Source organism: Amborella trichopoda, chromosome 1 (genome assembly GCF_054954075.1).
Source record: "Amborella trichopoda isolate Santa Cruz 75 chromosome 1, AtrichopodaSantaCruz75HAP2 v2.0, whole genome shotgun sequence".
NCBI classification, from domain to species: domain Eukaryota; kingdom Viridiplantae; phylum Streptophyta; class Magnoliopsida; order Amborellales; family Amborellaceae; genus Amborella; species Amborella trichopoda.
Genome location: NC_142336.1, coordinates 50776021 through 50798620, shown reverse-complemented (window position 1 = coordinate 50798620; position 22600 = coordinate 50776021). Strand labels below are relative to the sequence as shown.

Below are 22600 nucleotides of genomic sequence, written 5' to 3'. Positions count from 1 at the left end.
AGAAATTATTTTGGATCATGTGAAGAGATATTTAGGGCGGACACCTTTGTAGACCGTGAGAGAGGATATATTCTTTTACTTATTTATTTTTATATTTATTATTTTCTTCCTGCATCCATTGGTATCAGAGCCTTGAAATCCATACATCATGATACCATCACAAACATATACCGATCCAATTATGGAGCACTTGGATTGATTGGATTAAATATTTGAGAGACTCACAGAAGACCTGATAGAACATATTAGCAATGTAATACAATAAGGTCTACAAGATCTACTTGGTAATTTGCAACATGAGGAACAAGAACATTAAGAGGTAAATGTCAGTGCAAAAGATGTTGATAGCTCAAAAGTGCTACAAATTACGATAACCAATTATGAAGAAAAAGATATGTCACTTGCAGTACGTGACATGCCATCCTTTGGCTTTGAAGAAGAAATCAAGATTATGATTCGCATCCTAGAGTTCCCTTATAAGCTGCACATCCAGTATTTGATTTATGGGTTCATTGAAGAAGAAAAAATATCCAGACAAATGGTAGGACTGCATCACCAATTATTGCAATAGCCTCTAGAGAATATTAACTCAAGAAGCTCGTGGTCGAGCTTTTCCGAAAGGAGGGAGAATGATGTTATAGGTTTTATTTTATTTTTTTATTTATTATTTTCTAGATTTTTAGGTTTGGGGTTATATTTGGTTTTTAATCTTCTTTTTGTATGTTATATTGGGTTTTTAATCTTCTTTAGGGATGTTTATGTTTTATTGATTGTAGAGATTTTAGCGGCAGGAATGGAAATTTTATGTTATTTTAAAAGGTAGTGGTTATGAAGCTAGAGAGAAAATAGTAAATATAAGATCGGAGAGATTTATGGGATGTATGTGAGGTTGAGAGAGAGAGAGAGAAGAAGATAGAGATTTATGTGACATGAAGATAGAGGAGAGGGAGAAAACGTTGGATGGGCGGGGGAGAGAGTATTTGTGTTTTTTATTTTTTTATTTTTAATTTATATTTAAAGGCAAAAAGGTCCTTTTTATTAGAACTGGTTATTTTTGAAGAGTAAAGATTGTCTTGGATCTTGTGAAGAGTAAAGATTATTTTTATTTATCATTTTCTCCCTGCATTGTATAAGTGGTGGCATGTATTGAGCTATAGATTGTGGAGATTGTATAAGTGGTGGCATGTATTGAGCTATAGATTGTATAAGTGGTGGCATGTACCAAAGAGAAAGAAGAGAGAGATGAGAGGAAGAAGTGAGGGAAAAGTTGGGGAGAGGGAAAGTTGGAGAGAGAACGTAAGAAGATGGAGAGAGGTGGCTGAAGGCGGTCCTGTTAGGGTTTCATAGCCTCCACGCCTATCTATCTTATTTACAAAAAGAACTTATTTATAAAATTAGTGTAATACCTTATTATTGTACTAATGTTCTTAAGAATATAAAAAGGACGAGAATGTCCTAGTTGCCCACAAACGAGACACAACTAAAATAATTAATCTTCAACACTCCCCCTCAAGCTGGAGCATAAATGTCACGCGTGCGCAGCTTGGAACAAATCATCTGAGTCTGGTTACGACCAAGAGCCTTGGTGAATATATCAGCTAGTTGACCATTTGACTTCACATATGGAGTAGATAACTGCTTATTGGCTACTTTCTCCTAATTAAAATAAAAATCCACTTGAATATGCTTTGTTCTCTAATGGAAAACTGGCTTCTTGATTTTCACAAAGCATCTCTATTGGCTCAGTAACTATGAATCCTATCTCTTGCATCAAAGTTCTCAGCCACAATAACTCACATGTAGAGTGAGTCCTTGCACTATATTCAACTTCTGTGCTAGATCTGGCTAGTAAATTATATTTCTTACTCTTCCATGTCACCTAGTTTCCTCCAACAAAAGTACAATAGCTTATAGTGGATCTTCTGTCTGATGGAGAGCCTGCCCAATTGGCATCATAATTTCTTTCAATGCTGAAATAGCCACTTTGCTTGTAGATATGTCCACATCCTGAAACCCCTTTGAGACATCGCAAGGTTCGCCTCATAGCATCCCAATATGGTGTCCTGGGAGAATGCATGAACAGCTCAGTACACTCATTGCAAAGGCTATGTCTGCCCCAGTAACTGTCTCCGAATAAATTTTGAATGATCCACGTGGTTTATTGAAACCCATATGCTATAACAATTTCGCTTCTCAAACATGCATGTGGGAATTGCTTTAGGCCATAAATGGCAATCTTCAACTTGCATACCTTGTCTTACTCCCCTTGAGCCACAAACTCTGGCCGTTGCTCCAGGTACACATCTTCTTGTAAATCACCACGAAGGAAAGTGTTTTTAACATCAAGTCGCCACAATGGGCACCCCTTGTTTGCTGCTGCAGATATGAGCACTCGAACATAATTAAGTTTGGTAACAAAAGCCAATGTCTTAGAAAATCAATATTCCCTTTGCCACCAACCTGGTCTTTAACCTTTCCACAGATCCATGTGGCTGATGTTTTAACTGCATAAATCTAATGACATCCAACATGCCTCCTTCATGCTGGCAAATCAATAAGCTCCCATGTGCCATTTGATTAAAGTGCTGCCAATTCTTTATCCATTGCTGTCTTCCACCACTCATGAGAAAGAACTTCTTGATAAGATGTGGGTACGTGAATAGATTAAAGTGACATAGCAAAATTCTGTAAGAAGACAACAAATTTGTAAAGGTAATAAAATGAACAATTGGATGTTTAGTACAAGATTGTTAACCTTTACAAATGGATATTGGAAGATCAGCATGATCAAGCACAAAAGTGAGATCATGAACTAGCATTGGTCTGGCTGAGTTGGTGGTAAGGGCGTGTTCTTCACTTTCTTCCTCATATATACCTTTTGGGACTGTTCCTGTGGACATTAACAAGAGTAGGAGAGGCTAGACGCTTGAGGTGGTGACAAAGAACTATCAACAGGAATAGGAGAATGAACTGAAGAAGAGGAAGGAGAACATACTTTATTATGTGAAGTCTGCCCTTGAAAGGATAAAAAAAATCCACGTCAAGCATTCGACCCTGATCAGAAAAATATGGAGTATCCTAATTCCTAAAAAAAAGGTGACATTAATACAATAAAATGCTTTCTCAAACCAGAATGATAGCATTGATAACCTTCTGTGTACTAGAATATCGAAAAAATACACAATTAATTGCTCGAGGATCGAACTCATCAGGCTTGGGACCCAAAACATGAACAAAACAAACATAATCAAATACTTTCTCAAAAAAACAAACATACTCAAATACTTGAGGAAGAATTGGAAATAAAGGAGTATCTAGAAAGAGAATAAGGTCTGGTAATAAAGGAGTATCCTTTTTGTCTATTTGATTCCTCATTTATTTGTCCAGAGTCTAGATGGATTGTGTTTCACAAACTCGTATTCATTCTAATATTTGTTCACAAAACTGCTATGTGGTATGTATATAATTTTCAATAATTGTGCTGTGGCATTTTTTGCAGGTCTTTGCCAAGAATTTTGAGAGATGATTTTGAATGTATCTTTTACGAACTTGATGATAGTGGGGATTTTAAGGTAGATCTACCATTTCTTCATTTTCTAAGAGCTGAATGAAGAAACCTTAGACTTTTGTATTTGCTAGTATTCTTCACATGAGGTTCAAACATATGGTTCTCATGGAATCTATTGGCATCTTTAGCTTCATTTTGTATGTTTCCATGGTTGACATGTGGCACACTTTTTTTTTTTTCCCTCCCCTCCTTTTTGATCTGAAGTTAGTGGTGCGTTTTGAACTTAGAGCAGTCCAATTGTCAATGCTGTGACCTATGAGGCCAGCCTTATAATTATACTACCTTATGTTTGTACAAGTCATATGTATGCATAAACGAAGAAAAACAGGTATTGTTGATTACATTGATGAGCCTACAAAGATAATGCCACCATAAGCACACAAGCATGTATGCTTTAAGGATACAAGATCAAAAAGATAAAAAACACCTCTCATGCATCTAGTAAAAAGTTGTTTATTAACCAACAAAATTCTGGCCTATTTTGTATTTAAGCTTGCGAACAATCTCGATCCCTGTCCCTACTTGCAACTTTGTTGGTTCAAGTTGTTTGTTTGCATCTCTTGGTAGAGTTTGGCTTCTTAGGATGTCCTAAACCTCTTGGCAAGTCCCTTGTCTAGGATTGTTCGTGTCGTGTGTACCCAGCTGCATGTGTCCATAGCATTTCTTTTCTTTGGGATTTTTTGTGATGGCCTTTTAATAAAATGTTGCTACTTATTGGTTCAGGGTACTAATGGTATTTGCATATAATTCCTGTTTGGATGTCCCGATAGCAATGCCCAAACCTTACCTTTACCTTGCTTTTGGGGCACCGTGCAGGTAGGCATCTGAGAATGGTCATAACTAGCCCCTCACTTGGCTTCCCTTTTCTGCATTATATATGTATGTATGTTGTTTTTTTTCATTGCTATTGTTAGAACCCTGCCACTGGCAGTGCTCTGCTATTCCATTCCTGGAGTTGCCGTGGCGAATAGTGGCGCTCTAAACTTGGCATACAACTTATTCTAGTGCAACTCTTAGGCGGAGATTTAATGCTGGAAAAAAAAATGTTTAGAAGTTATGCATGTGCATACTTTATATCGATAACATAAAATAAGTTACAGACATGCAAAACGTGCATATCATCATCATTGTCTAGAACCTTTCCCAACTAATTAGGGTCGACTACACGAATCCTGGTCCGCCATTCTGTTCTATTAAGGGCCATACCTTCAGTGAGGCTATAAGTTCCCATATCTTTTCTCACTACTTCCAATCATGTCCCTTTGGGCTTACCCCTTACCCTTTGTGAGCCTTCCACTTGAATTAACTCTCACCTCCTAATAAGTGCTGTACTGGGTGTGCGCGACACATGGCTAGCCACCTAAGTCTACTCTCTCTCATCTTATCACCTATTGGTACCACCCTAAATTTTCTTGAATGTATTCATTTCAAATTCTATCCCTTCTTGTCTTGCCTCTAATCCATCTCAATATCCTTATCTCAGCTACACTCATTTTATGGGTATATTGTTTTTTGACTGCCCAACATTTCATCCCATAGAGCAAAGCTGGTCTTACAACTGTCCTATAAAACTTTCCCTTCAGCTTCATTGGTGTGCCGCAATCACATAAATTCGGGTTGCACATCTCCACTTCGCCCACCTAGCTTTAATTCTATGTGCGGCATTTTCCTCAATCTCTCCATTTTCCTGGATAATTGACCTAAGATATCGAAAGTTTTGGTATTTCGTGGCCGTCAATTTTAACTACTTCCTCGTTTCTGCTCCTATTATTACTAAACTTGCATTCCATGTAACTTGTCATAGTCCGGCTAATTTTAAAACCTTTAGATTTCAGAGCATCCCTTCAAAGTTCTAACTTTATGCAAATCGTACATGTATAATACAAAATGTGCTTTGCAATCAAATATTTAGTTAGGATATTTTTAGTTTCTTAGCATGTGTCTGAAGTTTTATCACCACAACAAGACTAAGAAAAGTTGCCAAGGTTCATCTTTTGTTGCTTGGAATGATGATTTGAGTTTCCACATATAACTTTCTATTGATTTTAAGGTAAATTTTGAGAAGATTAAATTGGTTTACTGCTGCATATTATTTTAATTTGCTTTCAAGTCGTTTCCTTGTTGGATATTTAGAATATTTATTTTTACAACACCCATTAGTTCACGTTATTTTCTGTCAACTACAGATAAATTGTGATGAATTTGCTGACCTTTGCAATGCTATTTCTCTGAGATTCCAAAAGGAGGCTACTGTAAGTCTCTTTTCTGTTATATCAAAGAATCGATACCCTCTTATGTGACATACCTGACTCCGTTAACTATCTGTCATATTGTTAACATCATGGAACTCTTTACAGCCTTCATGGTTTGAAAAGTACCCTAGGTTTTATCATTCTCCTATCTGCGAAAAGATGAAGTCGTTTGTGCGGAGCGCTACATTTGAATACATCATCATTTTTGTACTACTGCTGAATCTAGTGACAGTAGTCATTGAAACCACGGTATGGTCACGTCTCATGTTCCTTTTCATTTGATTTATGCATTATATCTTCATTTATGTTATACGCAATTTAACTTGTTTTGAGTTATGTTGAACCGTCAATGTGAATCCTCCATTGGCGAAAAATTAATGAATCACATGATATTTTGGACCTTATGCTGTGTTGTTGGAGGATTTAAGAAGATTTTTGTGATTCGTATGGTGTGACTTTGGAGAATTTCAATTAGCCTTTCTTGATTGTATTCAGTACTTAATGGTTTTATGCCTTATGTTTTTATTAATCTTTTTATTAGTTAGTGGGTTCTGATCTTTGGACATTGTGCTACAGTTCAATGCCCTAACGACTGGCCAAGTTGATGCAAGCTAGGAAGAGAGAAGATCGTAAATTAGGTTTTCTCATAGATTGAATCATTTAATTCAAAATCCGTCACTTTATTTTTAGGCAACATAGGGACTTCTTATGGACTCCATAACTAAGTCTAGATGCCTCGAAAGACCCCTCACCATAGACAGGAGGACTAGAAGCCACCTAAGAACCCATATAAGCATTGACGATGTATATAATTCTCATCTCAAACAATACATTGGAACTCATCAAGTGATAATTTTTAATTAAAAACACTATTATCCTCTACCCAACTTGCCCCAAGTTAATTTCTTGATTATTTTAATTATCTACTAAATATTTCCTAAACAGCCCCTAAATCTCTGTAGAACTGAATTCCCTTATCTCTAGCTACATCAGTCTACCTCGGTTGAAGAGAACTCTCACCCAGTTTTCAAAATCTTTACCACGCTTCCCTTCCAGTTCATTTGAGCCTTAGATTTTACTTTTGGTAGTTGGTGGTGTATTCCCATCGCTTGCTTTGGGTCTCTTTTAGATCTCCACACCTCAACAGCCGGCTAGTTATCAAACTGTTGACTGCATTCTTCAAAAACAAGAGTTATAATGGATTGAGAAATCCTCTCATAAAAGGATCTTATCTCTTCAAAGAAGGATGTTCATCCACACGGTGAGATTTCAAGCTCTTTGTAGTATAAATTCATATGTCTATCCAAAGTAGGTTTCATCTTAAGCACTTCCAGGATTGGAACTTCTTCATCACAGATACAAGTTGTTCCCGATCAACAAAACTTTTCACCGTGGATGTCAAGGTTGAGAACAGCATCCCAACTCACCCCCATGGTCCAGTACTCCGGTCATCCCATCTCTGAATCTCTCTCCATCCAGCTCTATTCGCCCATCAAGGTGATGGAAGGGGTTCTCATTGGTTTCTGAAGGATCCTCCAAATGTTATCCATTTTTATGTTGGGACTCTGGTTGGTGCATTTGTCAAATGCTCAAATTTTACTTGAATTTCTTGAATCTCTCCCTCTATGGGCATTTTTCGTTGGTACCTTGAGCACAACCTCCCCTTCCTACTTCGCGATATTTCAGTTGACTTCTTGATGATCGAGGTCTATTCTGTTACCAAATGATGCAAGCTAGAAAGAGTGAAGGATAAGAACACAAAATAGGTTTTTCTCTTACTAGGGTTGGTAATGGGCCCAGACCTGACCCAGTACCCACCGGGTATACCTGACACGGTCGGGTATGGGTCCAAACCTTGGAGCCACGGGTAGGGTCCGGGTCCCATATATTGGACCCGAAGATTTTTGGGTACGGGTCTGGGTACTTGTGAACAAGCTCCATACCCAACTTGGGACCCGCAGCTTCCCACTTGTTTAGGAACCTACCCTTCATTTTTATAGGATAGCCCCTCATATTACCTTTCTAAATCCTGGGATGTGGGATTAAAAGTTTTTCTCAACCCACAATGCAACCACAATTTTCTCTCTCTCTCTAACCCCTCCCACCTACGACCCAATAATCTAAACCAACAATAAAGGATGGATCTGAACCGTCCATTAAATGAACGTGAGGTACGGATCCACAACGTTTGTTGTGTTTTCAGTGATACGTATGGGGAATCCTTCTAAGCAAGGGAAGTGGGAGGCAGGCCTTGACCAAAAAGTAAATCCACGTCGTGATCAAGCATTAGGGGTATAGAGTGGACCTTTTCCAAGAAAGGGCATACGACAGGCATTTCCCACGTGCAAAAGTGGATCTTTTCCAAGAAGGAAATAAGTATGTACAAAGTAAAAGTATTTACAAAGTAGAAGGAGAGAGAGGCTGTGATCTATTAAGATTAGTCCCACATCGATGGGAGTAGGAAGAAATAAGTAGGTTGAGATCTATAAATATAGGGGGCATTGGGGTGTTTGAGGCAATGACGCACGGCCTATTTCTAAACTCTGTTATTGGCTAATATTGGGTACGGGTCGGGTCTTAGGTCCATAGTTGCCCGTCGGGTACAGGTCCGAGTCTGGGTTCGGGTACATTTAATTTAGACCCGCCGGGTCCATGTCCGGGTACAACTGGACTCGACCCATACCCGACCCGTTGCCACCCCTATCTCTTATATGTAATACAATATCTTCTTATAGATTCCAAAGCTAAGTCTAGATGCTTCTGAAGTCCCCTTACCAAGTCCTCATACATTGGAAAGTTCAAGGCCGCTTAAAAACCCTCAAAGCATTGGTTACATAGAATTTCTGATATTTATAACAAATTGGAACTCATCCGGTAATAATTTATTTGATCGAGAATACTATTATTCTCTAGCTCATTTGCCTCTAATTTGTTGATTATTTTAATTAACTGTTAAATATTTCCTAAACTGCCTTTAGTTTTCCTAAAGAGTAATAAACCAGAGTACCCGTGACCAGATCTACATCACATGGTCTTAAATCTCAATATTGTTGTGTTTACTTGACCGGTATTGAAATGTTGCATGCACTTCTTTTGGTTAGTAACTCTGTTAATGCTTTTAAAATCATATACAAATAGCGAAGCAAGAGTGATGCTTTAGGCTGGCGGTTGTTTCGCAATTGGAAGTTGGAATCAGAACTGGAAACTTCCAATTTTGAAATCTATAAGTTGGAACTTTGAGTATCTACTAATGGAAAATACTGTGCTTGGCTAATTTTTCTGGAATTTTTGGGATCTTGGAAAACTGTGTTTGATTTAAGGTGAAATTTTGTAAACTTGGAGATTTGAAAATTAGCTAGTTTTATCATTCATTGAAATTTTCATTGATGGGATGGTGCTGTTTGTCGAATAAATTAGATTTTAAAATCATAGCTCATACATGGTAGGTCTAATGAAATGGACGGCCTAGATCACCTAAAAAAATTCTAGGATGTGTAGAGAGCTTGTCTAAGTATTTAAGTTTTATCTTTTTGTACACATCAGATTGAAATTTTGTGCGCTAATACGTCTCTCCCTCGCACACCCATGAAAAATATAACAAATATTTGGAAAAAAATAGAATAACTGAAGTCCTCACTGATGGTTGACAGCACGTCTGAGTATTTCAATTTTGTTTTTCCACTATACATCGGATTGAGTTAAAATTTTCCTCACACACTGTAAAAAATATAACATATTGGATAAATAAAATGACTGAAATACCTCTAAAGCTTTCAAATAATATTTCATCGAAATGCTAAATTAAATTTTAGTCTTTCCCAGTGTTCATAAAGGCGGAGGTGGCTGCTTAGGCGGTCAGGGGCCCTAACCATCTAGGCTGCTGGGCGGACCTTTGGTGTTTTTTTTTGTTTTTTGTTTTGGCAGGGAGGGGGAGGAATGACTAGTATCTATGCGGCATGGTCACCGTGTGACAGGACCAGCCAGTCACCTCTCTCTATACACAGTCTCGCTCTCTATATAGAATGCAGCTTAGGTTTCCTTCCTTTGATTGGCTCACTGTCACATTTTCTGTCGCTAAACATGGCTTCATTTTCCTTCCCTTGGTTAGATCTTTCTTCTCACACTCATGCACATGTGAAAAATATAAAAGAATATTTTCTAAAAACTAAAAGGATTGAAATACCCAAAAAATTTGAGGGTTATTTTGTCAATTTGTTTTATTTGAATTATTGCCTTTGATGTGTACATGCCCTCCAAATTTTATCTCAATCCTAGTTATGTATAAAAAAAAAAGGGATGAAAATTAGGTCCCACATTTCGACATATAGGTGCAAAATTTCTAATTGCCGTACAACCCTGTAAGAAATTTTCTTAATAACATGTCTTGTGCCGTCAAACCATTTATTTGCGTCAACTTTTTATTTGCTTCGGAAAGCAATGCCAGTTAATGTCTTCAAGCTGCTTCTCAGAAATAATCAAGCTATTCCTCTGTAGTTCTCTTGAGTTGGACATCATTCTATACGAGTAATTTGAAGCATATTTTCGTTTTATTGAAGTTTTACTTCGTATTAATTATAAACTCTATGTGGGTTTGTAGCTGGATTTTGCAAACAGCTCTGCTCAAATGATGTGGCAAGGAGTTGAGTTTGTTTTTGGTAAGTGGTCATTGGATATTCTTCCATATTCTTGGCATTCCTTTTTTTCTTTTTCTATTTTTCGAACAGACTTCTCTGCATTGTTCCAATTTTAGCGGATGTCTCCAAAGAGACAGAAAAGGCCATATTCCTGGCATTCTTAGTTACTTAGTTTGCTGTCATTTACAATTTACTCGTACTTTTGTTTTACTGTTGGTACAGTGTTTTCTTTAGTAGAAACTATAGCATATGCTAAAATAGTTTGTTGTAATTTGGAGAGACTAAATAATCTTCAAGCGGGGCTTTATGTTGTCTCTTTTGAAGATTTTCTTGTGTGACAATCTTGTGATTACGAATATTACATCCTATCTAAACGTAGTAATGGAGAATGAAGTAGTCTTTGTTTATATTGTTTCTTATACCACGATATGGTGAGGGATATGTCTTTTTAGGCGGGTCCAAGTATGGAGTGGGCATTCTTTGAGATGAAGAGTAATGTCGTTATAGGTTTGTGGTATCCTAGCTTCTTAGTGTGAGCTGGTTATCCAAAAACCCCACATTGTAACTGAACATAAGCATTGGTGGTTTAACTTGAGTATTTGAGAGGAGAAGAATTAAAGTGATTATACTTTAGACCTGCAAATGACCATAGTTAGCTACAGCAGGCTGGCTACAAACAAGGGCAATGGCAAGTTCTTTTGTCACAGATTAGAGTCTCCATCTTTGTTCTTTGGCTGAAATACCTCTCCTCATCCATCGAGGTGAAATATGTGCTTTCACCTACTTCTCAGGAATTTCGGCTCAAACCTTTCCAATTTATCATTATACTGTCACGTCTTGGAAGAAAGACAAAAATAGACGAGTAGCCAGGTAGTTGTAATAACCGTAATCCCCCAACAGGGAGGAAGCTTGCTCTTCCAGATAGTTTACTTTCCGTTCTTTCAATCAGTCGATCCCACAAGATCTTCGGGGGCAATATTGCTGCTTGAGATATCATTTAGCTATTGAGTAAGACTGTCATGATTAGCATGTTAAAAATGAGCCATACAAGGGTTACGAGTTCTCTCATTACTGAAAATTGAAGTGAACATTATGCAGCCTAGTGGTACAACAACAAAAATATCCATGAATTTGATTATGAATGAAATGATTTATAATGACTAGTAATTTATGAAATGCCATTGTAGCAATGTGCGTGCATAGATTCTCTCACACACTTGTGTTGCCAATCATCCTCCAACTTGAGCTGCAGATCAAGGAGATATTTTATGCTTAGCAAGAAGTATTGATCACAGGTTTCCACTTTCCAGAAGTTTGGTTTTAAATTCCATTTCATGGAAATCTGGGAACATTAGAAACCGATTTTACTTTTGGAATTTCTTTGCACCCACATGAATGGTCCTTGGGGAGTTATTAGTTCTTATTTATTTTGTTCAAACCTAGAAACATTTATGATGCTCCAGTTGTATAATTACTCAAGCCTCAGCTCCTTGGTTGGCATTTTTCGGCTGCCTCTAGTAGAAACTGAAGTACCTGCAAAGCATAAATGTAACCTAAACCGAAAAATTTTCGAAGATGGATAATTTGGTTGATCTGAAAGTTAATAAAGCAGAACATGTATTTAATAGAACAAAAGTTTTTGCATTATGGCCATCGGAAGTGATTGATTATGTTTATTGAGGATGGTACAGAGAAGATTGGGTGCTTTATATATATATATATATGCTACTTTTAGGTTTAGATTATTAGTAATTTTTTAAAGAGAAAAATTGTTTGCTAATGGAGAATATCATAATACATGTTGGTGTTGGCCAGTATGCTTTTCAAAGGTAATTGAAAAGTAATCGAGATGAGCTTCTCTGTGAGCATGGTTGATGTCTATGCTGCTGCTTGTGAGGTTTTTTTTGCGATTCATAGAAATTAGGAAGCACTTTTCAGATACTACCATGATGGAGGTTAGTCTTGTATTGCCTCAGAGATTCTGTTTGATTCATTGTTAGGTCTGAATTTCATTTTGATTGTGTTGTCCATTTTAAACTACATACAGCTATACTCCTCAAGACATTGCTTGTTGAAACTTGAAACAAAAAACCTTCAAATCAAATACAATTATTTCCACCATATTAGTTCCCATATGGAAAACCCATAACGTCCCAATCTCAGAAGTGATACAAATTTTCCAAAAGACATATAGAGTTGGTTTTAAGAGTGAAATTGTACTCTATATATTATAGTTTACAAATATGAAGAAAACATCATACGTGCCCATAAACTTTAGAAAAATCACGACATTATTTTCTTGATTGCTTCATGTTTTCATACCTTTTTTTTTTTTTGCCCTTTTCGCTTAATTGTTGCTTTGATCTTCTTTTTTCAACCTAATGTTTTGAAAGGAGTGGCTATGTGGAACTCAAGGTATTAAATTCATTTTTTTTTTTCTTTTGATCAATATACCTGAATTCCACTTACATAGGCCATTTTATGTTGCTGTAAATTAAAATGCTACCCTACATATAATCTAGGATGTTTATTTTCACTCCCAAAAGAAGTAGAAACTATCCATGAGTTTTAAACAAACTTTCACTATTATTTTTTAGTACAATACATGTTCCTGGAAATTCATAAAAAAAAAGAAATACTACTGAAAATTAGTTAAAACAATACAATACATGTTCTTAGAAATTCACAAAAAAAAGAAATAATACTAAAAATTAATTAGAACTACTAGGTAGACTTATTGAAAGATGTCTGGAGTTACCCTCATAGGTCTAGGTATAACTTGCACCTGATTCCCTGACCGAAGACACTTTTACTGGAAATTTTGAGATAGGGAAGCTTTATAGGTAATATTTCGCTTTTTAGAGTCTTGGAGAGCTATAAAATCAACTAGGTTCTATAGAAATCCCATGTGAGCAAACTTGGGCTGAGCTTGTGAGCTGATCTCTCTTTAGGTTGGTTGTCACCCTTTTTTTTCTTCAAAATACAATAAGCTTTACTTAGGGTTTTGAAAGTTCCATCTTTCCTCCTTTTTTTTTTTCTTTTGATAAAACTCACTCCAACAAGAGGAGAGAGAGGGTGGGGTGAAAAAATATGAGAAGAGGTGCGTGAAAGAGAATAGGAGAGAGGGTTGCATGAAAGAGAAGAGGAGAGACGGTGGCATGAGAGAGGGAGAAAGAATTTTATTGCATGAGAGAGAGATTCTTGTTGTGTTTAGAGATGGAGTTCAAATCTTGTTTAAATAGAAACAAAATCTATTTCCTATTTTGAATAGGATTCCAATCTAAGTGTGTTTTATTCAATTTTCAGCTAGACTTTTAGGATAATTAGAAAATCTGTAGGGTGATATTAATCAAAGCCATCCGTCTCACAAATCAGCCATCATGAATTTGTGTAGAAAGATAGGAACATTATCCCCTTATATATTAACCCAAATCCAACTCTTTTTTAAATTTGAAATATAACCAAACTTTATCATTGTCTAAAAGGTGTGGTTTGTGTAGAGCCTAGGCTCTAAACAATCAAATTAGAGCCCACCTTCAAAAAGTGTTGAGAAATGTGGTTTCAATACTGGAAATCTTTGACTAACTTTAAAATATATTTTCATCTTTAATTATAAAATTTAAAGCTTCAAAAATAGAGTAGATCGAGTAGATCTATGAAAACTTGAATAACTTAAAACTTGATGGTCCAAAAATGCGTTACAAGATGTACTATTTCCAAAACTTGAAATCCCTTTTTTTTTTCAAGTCCATGCATCTTGATGTTGAGATGATCAATTTGAGGATATTTGGGCATCAAAACAACCTCTTCTTGTGAAATTTTTGAGGTAGGGTCTAATTTGATTGTTTAGAGCCTAGGCTCTATATAAATTTTTCCCTGATCTAAATCTTCGATAATAAAAGATAATTTGAATTTTAAAACTCCCATAGTATAGGGAACCAAATCTAATTTAAATTAAAAAGATTTCCTATTTTTACAAATTTTAAATTTTAAACAACAGTAAGAAATTTTGGGGCGTGCCCCCTTTTCCTAAAAAAAGTGGCGTGCCACTTTTTTGCTTAAAATAAATTGGGCATGGCCCACTACAGGGTAGCACATGGTCCCCACATATAAACAAAATACATAGACATGCGGGGCTGGATCCTTGGTTCCACATGTGTTATTTTAAGTTTTAAAAATTTCAGAAATACCCTTTTAGATGAATATTATAGCAAAAATAATATTTCAAACTTTTAAAAAATATTTTAAAATCATAAAAGTATTTATAATATTAAAATAAAATTTACTAGGTGTGGATTGGTATTAATGGGTCAAATTAACGACAATAAAGGTACTCCACTCGCCGAAGAACCATGATCTACTACTGTTTTTTTTATCCGACCCAACAGAGACCCATATCCTACACTCTCAAAGTACGGGTTCTTGATTGGCTTGTTAAAGTTGGACAATAAACAGTGGGATTATGATTCTGGAATGTGAATTTCAGTTCCCCCATTGAAGAGCAAGTCTTGCACTTGTCACCACTGTGTAAATGGGGATCCCACTATCCACATATGCACGTGTCCCTTGTAGGGCTGGTTCCCAATAATGTGCCTGTCATGTATACATATTATGCAAAAGTTTGTTGAGGCTTTGGCCGTTGCTCTCATAGGCCTACAACTCCACACAAGAGGCCACATAATTCTCATGGCTTATGAATTTGCACAAAATGTAATTTATTTAGTCAGTGTAGCCTTATTTGGGATGTTCACAACGCCTTCTTCTCCACATAAATATGATCAAACATTTCCAAATCATGGTCCTTGCCAATAGGATCATCTGTATCTGTATAAGATACAAAAAGAAACTCCAAATATTTGATGTATTTCTCTTTGATTGAGATTTCAATTCTACCTACTGTTAAATTAGATATCTTACAAGTAGAATCCATTTTTTTTATCCGGTTCCCCCACCATCACAAACCCCAGTTAGACAGCTAGAACAAACCTATTCCTTTTGGACCCATGGAACAACTCTCCGAGCTCTTTTTCCTTTTTGGAAAATACTAGAGCTAAACAAGTAACCTATTGAATTGAAGGGCTATACAACTTGCGGCCATATACAAAAAAATTTCATATGAACAAAAAAAAAAAATGAAAGGTTGATACGTGGGCTCTCTCTGTCTCTACCTCTCCCTCTCTTTCTCTCTTTCTCTCTCTCTCGTCTCTCTCCCACCCTTTCTCTTTCCCCTTGTCCTCTCTCCACCTTTCCCTCTCAATGCTTTGAAAGAGATGAAGAAGAAGGCTTCTTTTAGGGTTCTGTTGCTGCCTCTCACTGCATTGCTGGAAAGATGAAAGATGAAAGATGAGGTTTCTTGGATGCCTGCTGTGGGTGAGGAGAGAGAGGAGGGGAGAGAGAGAGGTCAGGAGAGATACGGTGGTGGAGAGAGACAGATCCACTGGTTTGGTGGAAGAGAGACTAGGAGAGATAGATGGGGTCGTAGAGAGAGGGAGAGAAGCGGTGGTGGAGGGAGAGAAATGCGGCTGGCTGGAGAAAGAGACCAGGAGAGTAGAGAGTGAGGGAGAGAGATCGGTTGGGTGGGGAGAGAAAGAGGTGATGGGTGGGTTGGTGGACATGTGCCAGGGATTCCATTCTCTTTGGCCCCATGTCCTCTTCCTTTTGTTTGATCTTTTTTGGTGTTTTTCAAGTGCACATCTCGGGTAAGTGACTTGGATTCACCTGAGTAACTCGGCTCAGGTAGGAGCCGAGTTCCTTACCCCGGCCGTGTTTCCGTACATTGCGTGTATGTTTTTGTTATTTAATCTACTTATGTCAAATTTTATTGTCTTTGTATTGCGTGTATGTTTTTGTTATTTAATCTACTTATGTCAAATTTCATTGGTTTGTCTGTCCCAATATTGGGCTCGATATCTCCAAGAGGCCATTGTAACTGATTTTGATTTGGTGAAGTACTGGCTGTCATTGTTCTAGCTTTTTATCAAGCTAATCAGTGTTTAAAAAAACGCCGACTCGCCCGGTTCGACTCGAGAATCGTCATGGACGGATGGAATCGCAGAAAAAAATGGGAATCGTCCGGTTCTATAGAGAACCGGACGATTCTGCACAGTGACTCGCCGATTCACTGTACGGAATCGGCAAGTCCCGTACAGTAAATCGGTGAGTCCCGTAAGATTTTTTTTTTTTTTTTTTTTTTTTTTTTGTGTGTAATTCATGATAGATTTTTTTGTAATACTTGATCGATTTTTTTGTAATCCATGATCAAATTGTTTTTTTTTTTTTTTTGTAATCCATGATCGAATTTTTTGTTTTTTGTTTTTTTTTTGTAACCCATGATAGAATTTTTTTTAATCCATGATCGAAATGTTTGTTTTTTTTTTCTTGTAATCCATGATCGAATTTTTTGTTTTTTGTTTTTTTTTTTGTAACCCATGATAGAATTTTTTGTAATCCATGATTGAAATGTTTGTTTTTTTTTTCTTGTAATCCATGATCGAATTTTTTGTTTTTTTTTTTGTAACCCATGATAGAATTTTTTGTAATCCATGATCGAATGTTTTGTAATCCATGATCGAAATTTGTAATCCATGATCGAAATGTTTGTTTTTTTTTTTTAATCCATGATCGAAATGTTTGTGTTTTTTTTTGTAATCCATGATCGAATTTTTTGTTTTTTGTTTTTTTGTAACCCATGATAGATTTTTCTGTAATCCATGATTGAATTTTTTGTAATCCATGATCGAATTGTTTTTTTCTTTTGTTGTAATCCACGATTGAATTTTTTGTTTTTTTTGTTTGTTTTTTTTTGTAATCCATGATCGAATTTTATGTAATCCATGATCGAATTTTTTGTAATCCATGATTGAATTTTTTGAAAATTTGTGATTTTTTTTTGTAATCTATGATAGAATTTTTTGAAAATTTGTGATTTTTTTTGTTAATCCATGATTGAATTTTTTTTTGTAATCCATGATTAAAATTTTTGAAAATTTGTGATTTTTTTTTTTTAATCCATGATCAATTTTTTTGAAAATTTGTTATTTTTTTTTTTAATCCATATTATTCAAAGAGAAAATGAGAGAGATGATGATTCTGAGGCCACCCTATCCCAGCCATATTATTCACATATAGAGTCCCAACAGCAACAGTGTAGGGATGAGCATGACAGTGCAGGTGAGCATGAAGGATGGACAATCTTCGGGGATTTTAGATTGGGAACACAACAAAACATAACACTCAGGGATTTGGGAATAGTCAGACGCCTGCTAATATCGATGATTCGTTTTTAGATCGAATCAATGAATTGTTAAACGAATTCAATCAATGGCACCATCGTGACCAAGAAGAGCAATAACGTCGTCTATCATTTCATTTTTAGATCATATGTTACTAATTTTATGCTTTATTGTAGTCCATGTATGTTGATATACTTATTCCATAATAATTCTATATTTATCCTTTTGTGTGATGTAAATTAAATGCTGAATGGCGGTTCATGCAGGGAAAGAACATATCAATATTCGCATATTCATTCAAAAACATGAAAATTCTTAATGGAGTACCCTCATTTCTTATTGAATTCCTAAAAAACAATATTTATAATGAATTTTAATATTTTTTTCGGATTTTTTTAAGCTTTATTCTGACCGATTCATCCGATTCTCGATCCGGATCGCCGATTCGCCGATCCGGATCGGTTTTTTGGGAGCCCAATCCGCGTCACAGATCCGTTTTTTAAACCATTGAAGCTAATGTGATGGGATAATTCGAATTGTGTGTAAATGTCTTACAGGTTGGATTTATGTCTTGGAAATGGCGCTTAAAGTATTCTCATATGGATTTGGCAATTATTGGAGGGAGGGCCAAAATCGTTTTGATTTTGTAGTCACATCGGTTATAGGTGAATGCAAGCAAATCCTCATACCAAATTTTCTATTGCTCCTTATTTTGTCTTTCAATTAGGACTAGCCCTATCTTTGCCATGCTTTTAAGTTTCATGTCCCCTTTTTAAGCTAACTGTTGCAATTATTTTCTTTTCACATGGTGTCATACTCGATCATCTCATGCTGAGTGTAGGTGGAAAAGCTTCCAGGACGACTACAAATGTTAGTAATTCATTTGTAGAGTTCACAGCTATTGACATGGATATTTATGGCATTTGATTTCATAGGATGTGGGTCTGATCTCTTCTGCATACCATGGGTATCGATTTATTTCATTTATAAATTACGGAGGTTGATCTTTTAGGGCTTCTTATTTTGTATCTCTGTGCATGAGCATTTCTTCTGAGATGCTTTTTGCCTTAGTCTAGCTATATCTTAAAGAAATCAGATTATTGTTATGTTTCCAGCTATGACTATTCTTTTTGAGAATTAAAACTCTAATTAGATTTTTTTTTATTTTTAAATAATGACACTTTAATTAGAAGGAGATAGCACAAGCAAGAAGGAAGAAGTGAAGGATGATAGTTGATCACCTAATAAAGGTAAAAACAGGCTAAGATAATATCCAAGACTGCAATCTACAGTCTACACCTTCCATGGCCAAACAATTGGACAATCTGTAATCTCCTTTATTTCCCAACAGTTATGAAGCAATAGATAGGATGATTGCCACATAGCTCCTGTCATCGTCCCCAGTGCTTAAAAACTGAGTCTGACTTGGACTCGCTTGAGTGACTCGGAACCGGCACGCTGCAGGTTCCAAACCACCCTGACCTGGGTTACCGCAGTCAGGACTGAGTCATGACTGAATCTGCTCCAGTCTTGCCAGAGTCTGTTGGGGTCGTTTAGAAACACAGATTCTTGTCCGAGACTTGACCAGTCAGACTCAGGAATTGGCAAGCCAACTCAGATCCACCACCTGTCCAGTACTGTCCCCAGTGCTTCTACCAAAAATTTCACCACTCTTCAAGGCGCAGTGCCTCCTCTACTCCAATCTGATAACATCTGGGGAAATAGTCAATGTTAGGATAGATCTGCATCTCAGCTAAGGCAATAACTCGAACCACGGTGATCCTGACATAATCCACCAACCTGCTCGTCCACTTTCATACGTGGTCTGCTCATACTTATCTGGCTCTTGATTTTGACATTTCACTTTAGAACAACTAGCTTTGAAGTAAAATATTTCCATCTATTGCCTCTTAGAATGGTATTTTTAAATGAAAGAGGACTGAACACCAACTGAAATAATTATTGTGACTAGAGCTAATCCACATATGGAATACACAAAAAGGGCACAAAGTAAGTTGTGGAGTGGAATTTGATGGTCATGATTACTGCATCTTGTGTAGGATCCTAGGATTATATCCTGCATATGAGGGCTTTCAAAGATGTTTTAAGGACCCAATGTTAAAAAACATGTGCATCCTATATTTGTAAAAAAATAAAAAAGATAGCATGTGCATCCTATGAAAGAGAAAAACCCGGACATTTCTAAAATACTAGTGTGTCTGATCTCTTTTGAAACATAGAGACAAGGAACTTGTGAGCCAAGCATAACAAGATTCATCAATGACTTACCTGGACAATGAATTCTGCCAAGAACAGTGTATCGAGACTCGGTCGAGGCCACTCTAACTCGGCCGAGATACTTGGCTTTGCCCTAAGGGCAAGCAAATTTTATCTGAGTAGGGTGTACTGATTTTTAAATAGTAAATATATGTTATTATGTCAATTGTACGTCGTAAATGCTTGAACGGCCTTTTGGATAGTGTACATGCATGATTTTCGCTGCGGCTAGGGTTTGATTCCCCCCATGTAATGCTGCTTTACTCTTTTAGACCTCGTTTTTTCTTTTTTGTTTTTTAGGGTTAAAGAATAGGAGCCTGAAAAAAAAAGTGCTAGTGGGAATCGAACCCATGAGCTCTTAAAATGCAGCTTACAAAAGCGTATGACCCAACCAGTATGACATTCAATGTCTTATGTTAAAGTCAGGCAGGTTGTAGTATTTATTTTGTTTTTCCGTTTAAAAAAAAGAAAACGTGCATTGCAGTCGGGCGAGTTACTCGCCTTGGCCAAGGTCTGAGTAGCTTGGTCGAGTCAATTTTCTAAATACTGGCCAAGAAGTCTTTTTTTTTTTAAAAAAAAAATAGTCAAGTACATCGTTGTTGTTGATTGTTGTCACCAATGTATATGCAATTCAGCAATATTTGGTGCAAACTTGTTTCCTTTACAGGCACCTACGAGATAGAGGTGTAACAGGTTGGGTCCCGGTTGACCCCATCTCGGACGCATCCCTATTGGGTCCTGATTGGACTTGGACCCTACTTAGACCCAGTTTGGGTCTAGATTATTGGACTGAAGGGATAGAATTTGAAATGAATCTATTCAATAGAACTTAGGCGTATCACCAATAGGCGATAAAATGAGGGAGAGTAGACTTAGGTGGGCTAGCCATATGTGGCGCCGACCAAGTACAACACCTGTTAGAAGGTGCAAGTTAGTTCAAGTGGAAGGACGGAAAAGGGCAAGGGGTAGGCCCAAAAGGACGTGGTTGGAAGTAGTCCGAAAAGATATGGGGACTTATGACATCATTGAGGATATGGCTTTTAATAGAGTAGAATGGAGAACCAGGATTCATGTAACTGACCCCAATTAATCCGGAAAAGGCTAAAATGATGATGATGATGATGAATATATAGATAGCATATAAGTAATAAATAGTAAGTGTATATATTATATGTAATATATTGGGTCGGGTTGACCCCAACCCAGACGACCCAATTTGGTCCAAGATGGACTTGGACCTAGACCCGACCCATTAGGTTCACAAACTAGGTCTAGAATCAGACTTGGGTCGTGGTTGACTTGTCGAGCTGCAGGTTGAACTGTCCTGATTGCTACCCTTTTTACTGGATGGTATCATTGACAATTCGATGGAAAATGGAAACGCTTGACTAGCCTCATGCATAACAAATGCCTAATAAGGGATTCCTCTTAGTGTGGAGACAATCTCCTTGTTTGAACTCTTTGGAATACGAAATAATGTACATATTTTCTTCCATTGAAATGCCTAGTGACTTCTTAATAACGAGGGATCGTGGCTGTTAACTTGTTTGGAAGAACTGGTTTTTGTGCAAAATACAAATTTGACGGTCGCTTCCTGTTCCCCTCTTTCTCTATCATATATATATATATATATCTACCTTTCTACCTTTCTAGAACAGTCTTACAAACAATATTCCTAAATCATGCGTAAATAGCCAAAATATAAACCTAAAATCAAAATGATTAAGAGAGATACAGGAGTAATGTCAATAGTAATCCAAGTATTATAAGTAGTTTGATATAGCTTTATACTAAGTACTGTACGTATTATCATACCAACTGTTTCTAATTCTTATCTCAATCTGTTACAAACAAATCAAACTTCAAACTGTTTATAAACTCATAAGCAAACAAACTTATCAAGCTGTTACAAACTCAAAACTCTTTACAATCCACAAGCTCAAACTTAACTAACAAACTAATTAAAAGCTCAAACTTGACTAACAAACTAACTAACTGTTACAACAGACAGACTGTATTACAGACTGACAAATAACGGAAAAAGAAAGTACTTACAACACACACAAACAATAACTGCAGAAATCTTTCCACTCTGGTGGACAGTGACTTGGTAATAGAGAGTGGTTACAATCACACATGGAGAGAATTTTCCAAAGAAGAAGAGAGAAAGAGGTTGCTCAGAAGAGAATGAGGAAGGAATTGCTAAGAGGAATTGCTCTCTGATTTTTTCCCGATGCCTTCGAATGAAGAGGTTCCTTCTATTTATAGAGGAAGGACGGTATGGATGGATGCCAGGTGGTGGACACGTGGTCGGTCTTGATTGTTGACCATTATTTGGGAATCTTTCTTTAATGGTGAAAGACAGGTTGACGAGATGTCTGGGGAATCTTGTGAGGACAGGTGGACTCAGCTTTGACGGTGAAGGAATCTTTTACAGGTGACTTTGTCTTTTAGCGTTAGTGGACACAGGTGGCATTTGTTGGTGGCTACTGTAGAGGATCACATCAATTTGCTTTGGGTCACATCTATTGTAGAGGGTCACATCAATTTGCTTTGGGTCGCATCTATCACATCTGCTTTGCTTTCTGCTTTTTCTATATGATATCCGAATTGTTCACAGAAGTCTCCTAATTCTTT

General features: G+C 36.8%; 1 protein-coding gene across 31 annotated transcripts in view; it reads left to right on the top strand.

Moving 5' to 3' along the window:
• TPC1 (two-pore channel 1) overlaps window positions 1–22600 on the top strand; it is a 47198-nt gene that overhangs the window by 10212 nt on the left and 14386 nt on the right. For 17 of the 31 annotated variants that reach the window (XR_016058607.1, XR_016058608.1, XR_016058625.1 and 14 more), the window contains 5 exons: window positions 3500–3572; window positions 5755–5820; window positions 5926–6069; window positions 10418–10475; window positions 18244–18351. Coding sequence is in view for 15 of the 31 variants with exons in the window: in XM_088870903.1 (XP_088727029.1) it covers window positions 3500–3572; window positions 5755–5820; window positions 5926–6069; window positions 10418–10475; window positions 18244–18351 (449 nt within the window). In the remaining 16 variants the exon portion in view is untranslated. Of the gene's footprint in view, window positions 1–3499; window positions 3573–5754; window positions 5821–5925; window positions 6070–10417; window positions 10476–12269; window positions 12410–18243; window positions 18352–18527; window positions 18557–22600 lie in introns of all 31 variants that reach the window. The other 14 variants (XR_016058591.1, XR_016058600.1, XR_016058604.1 and 11 more) reach the window with 3 other exon arrangements.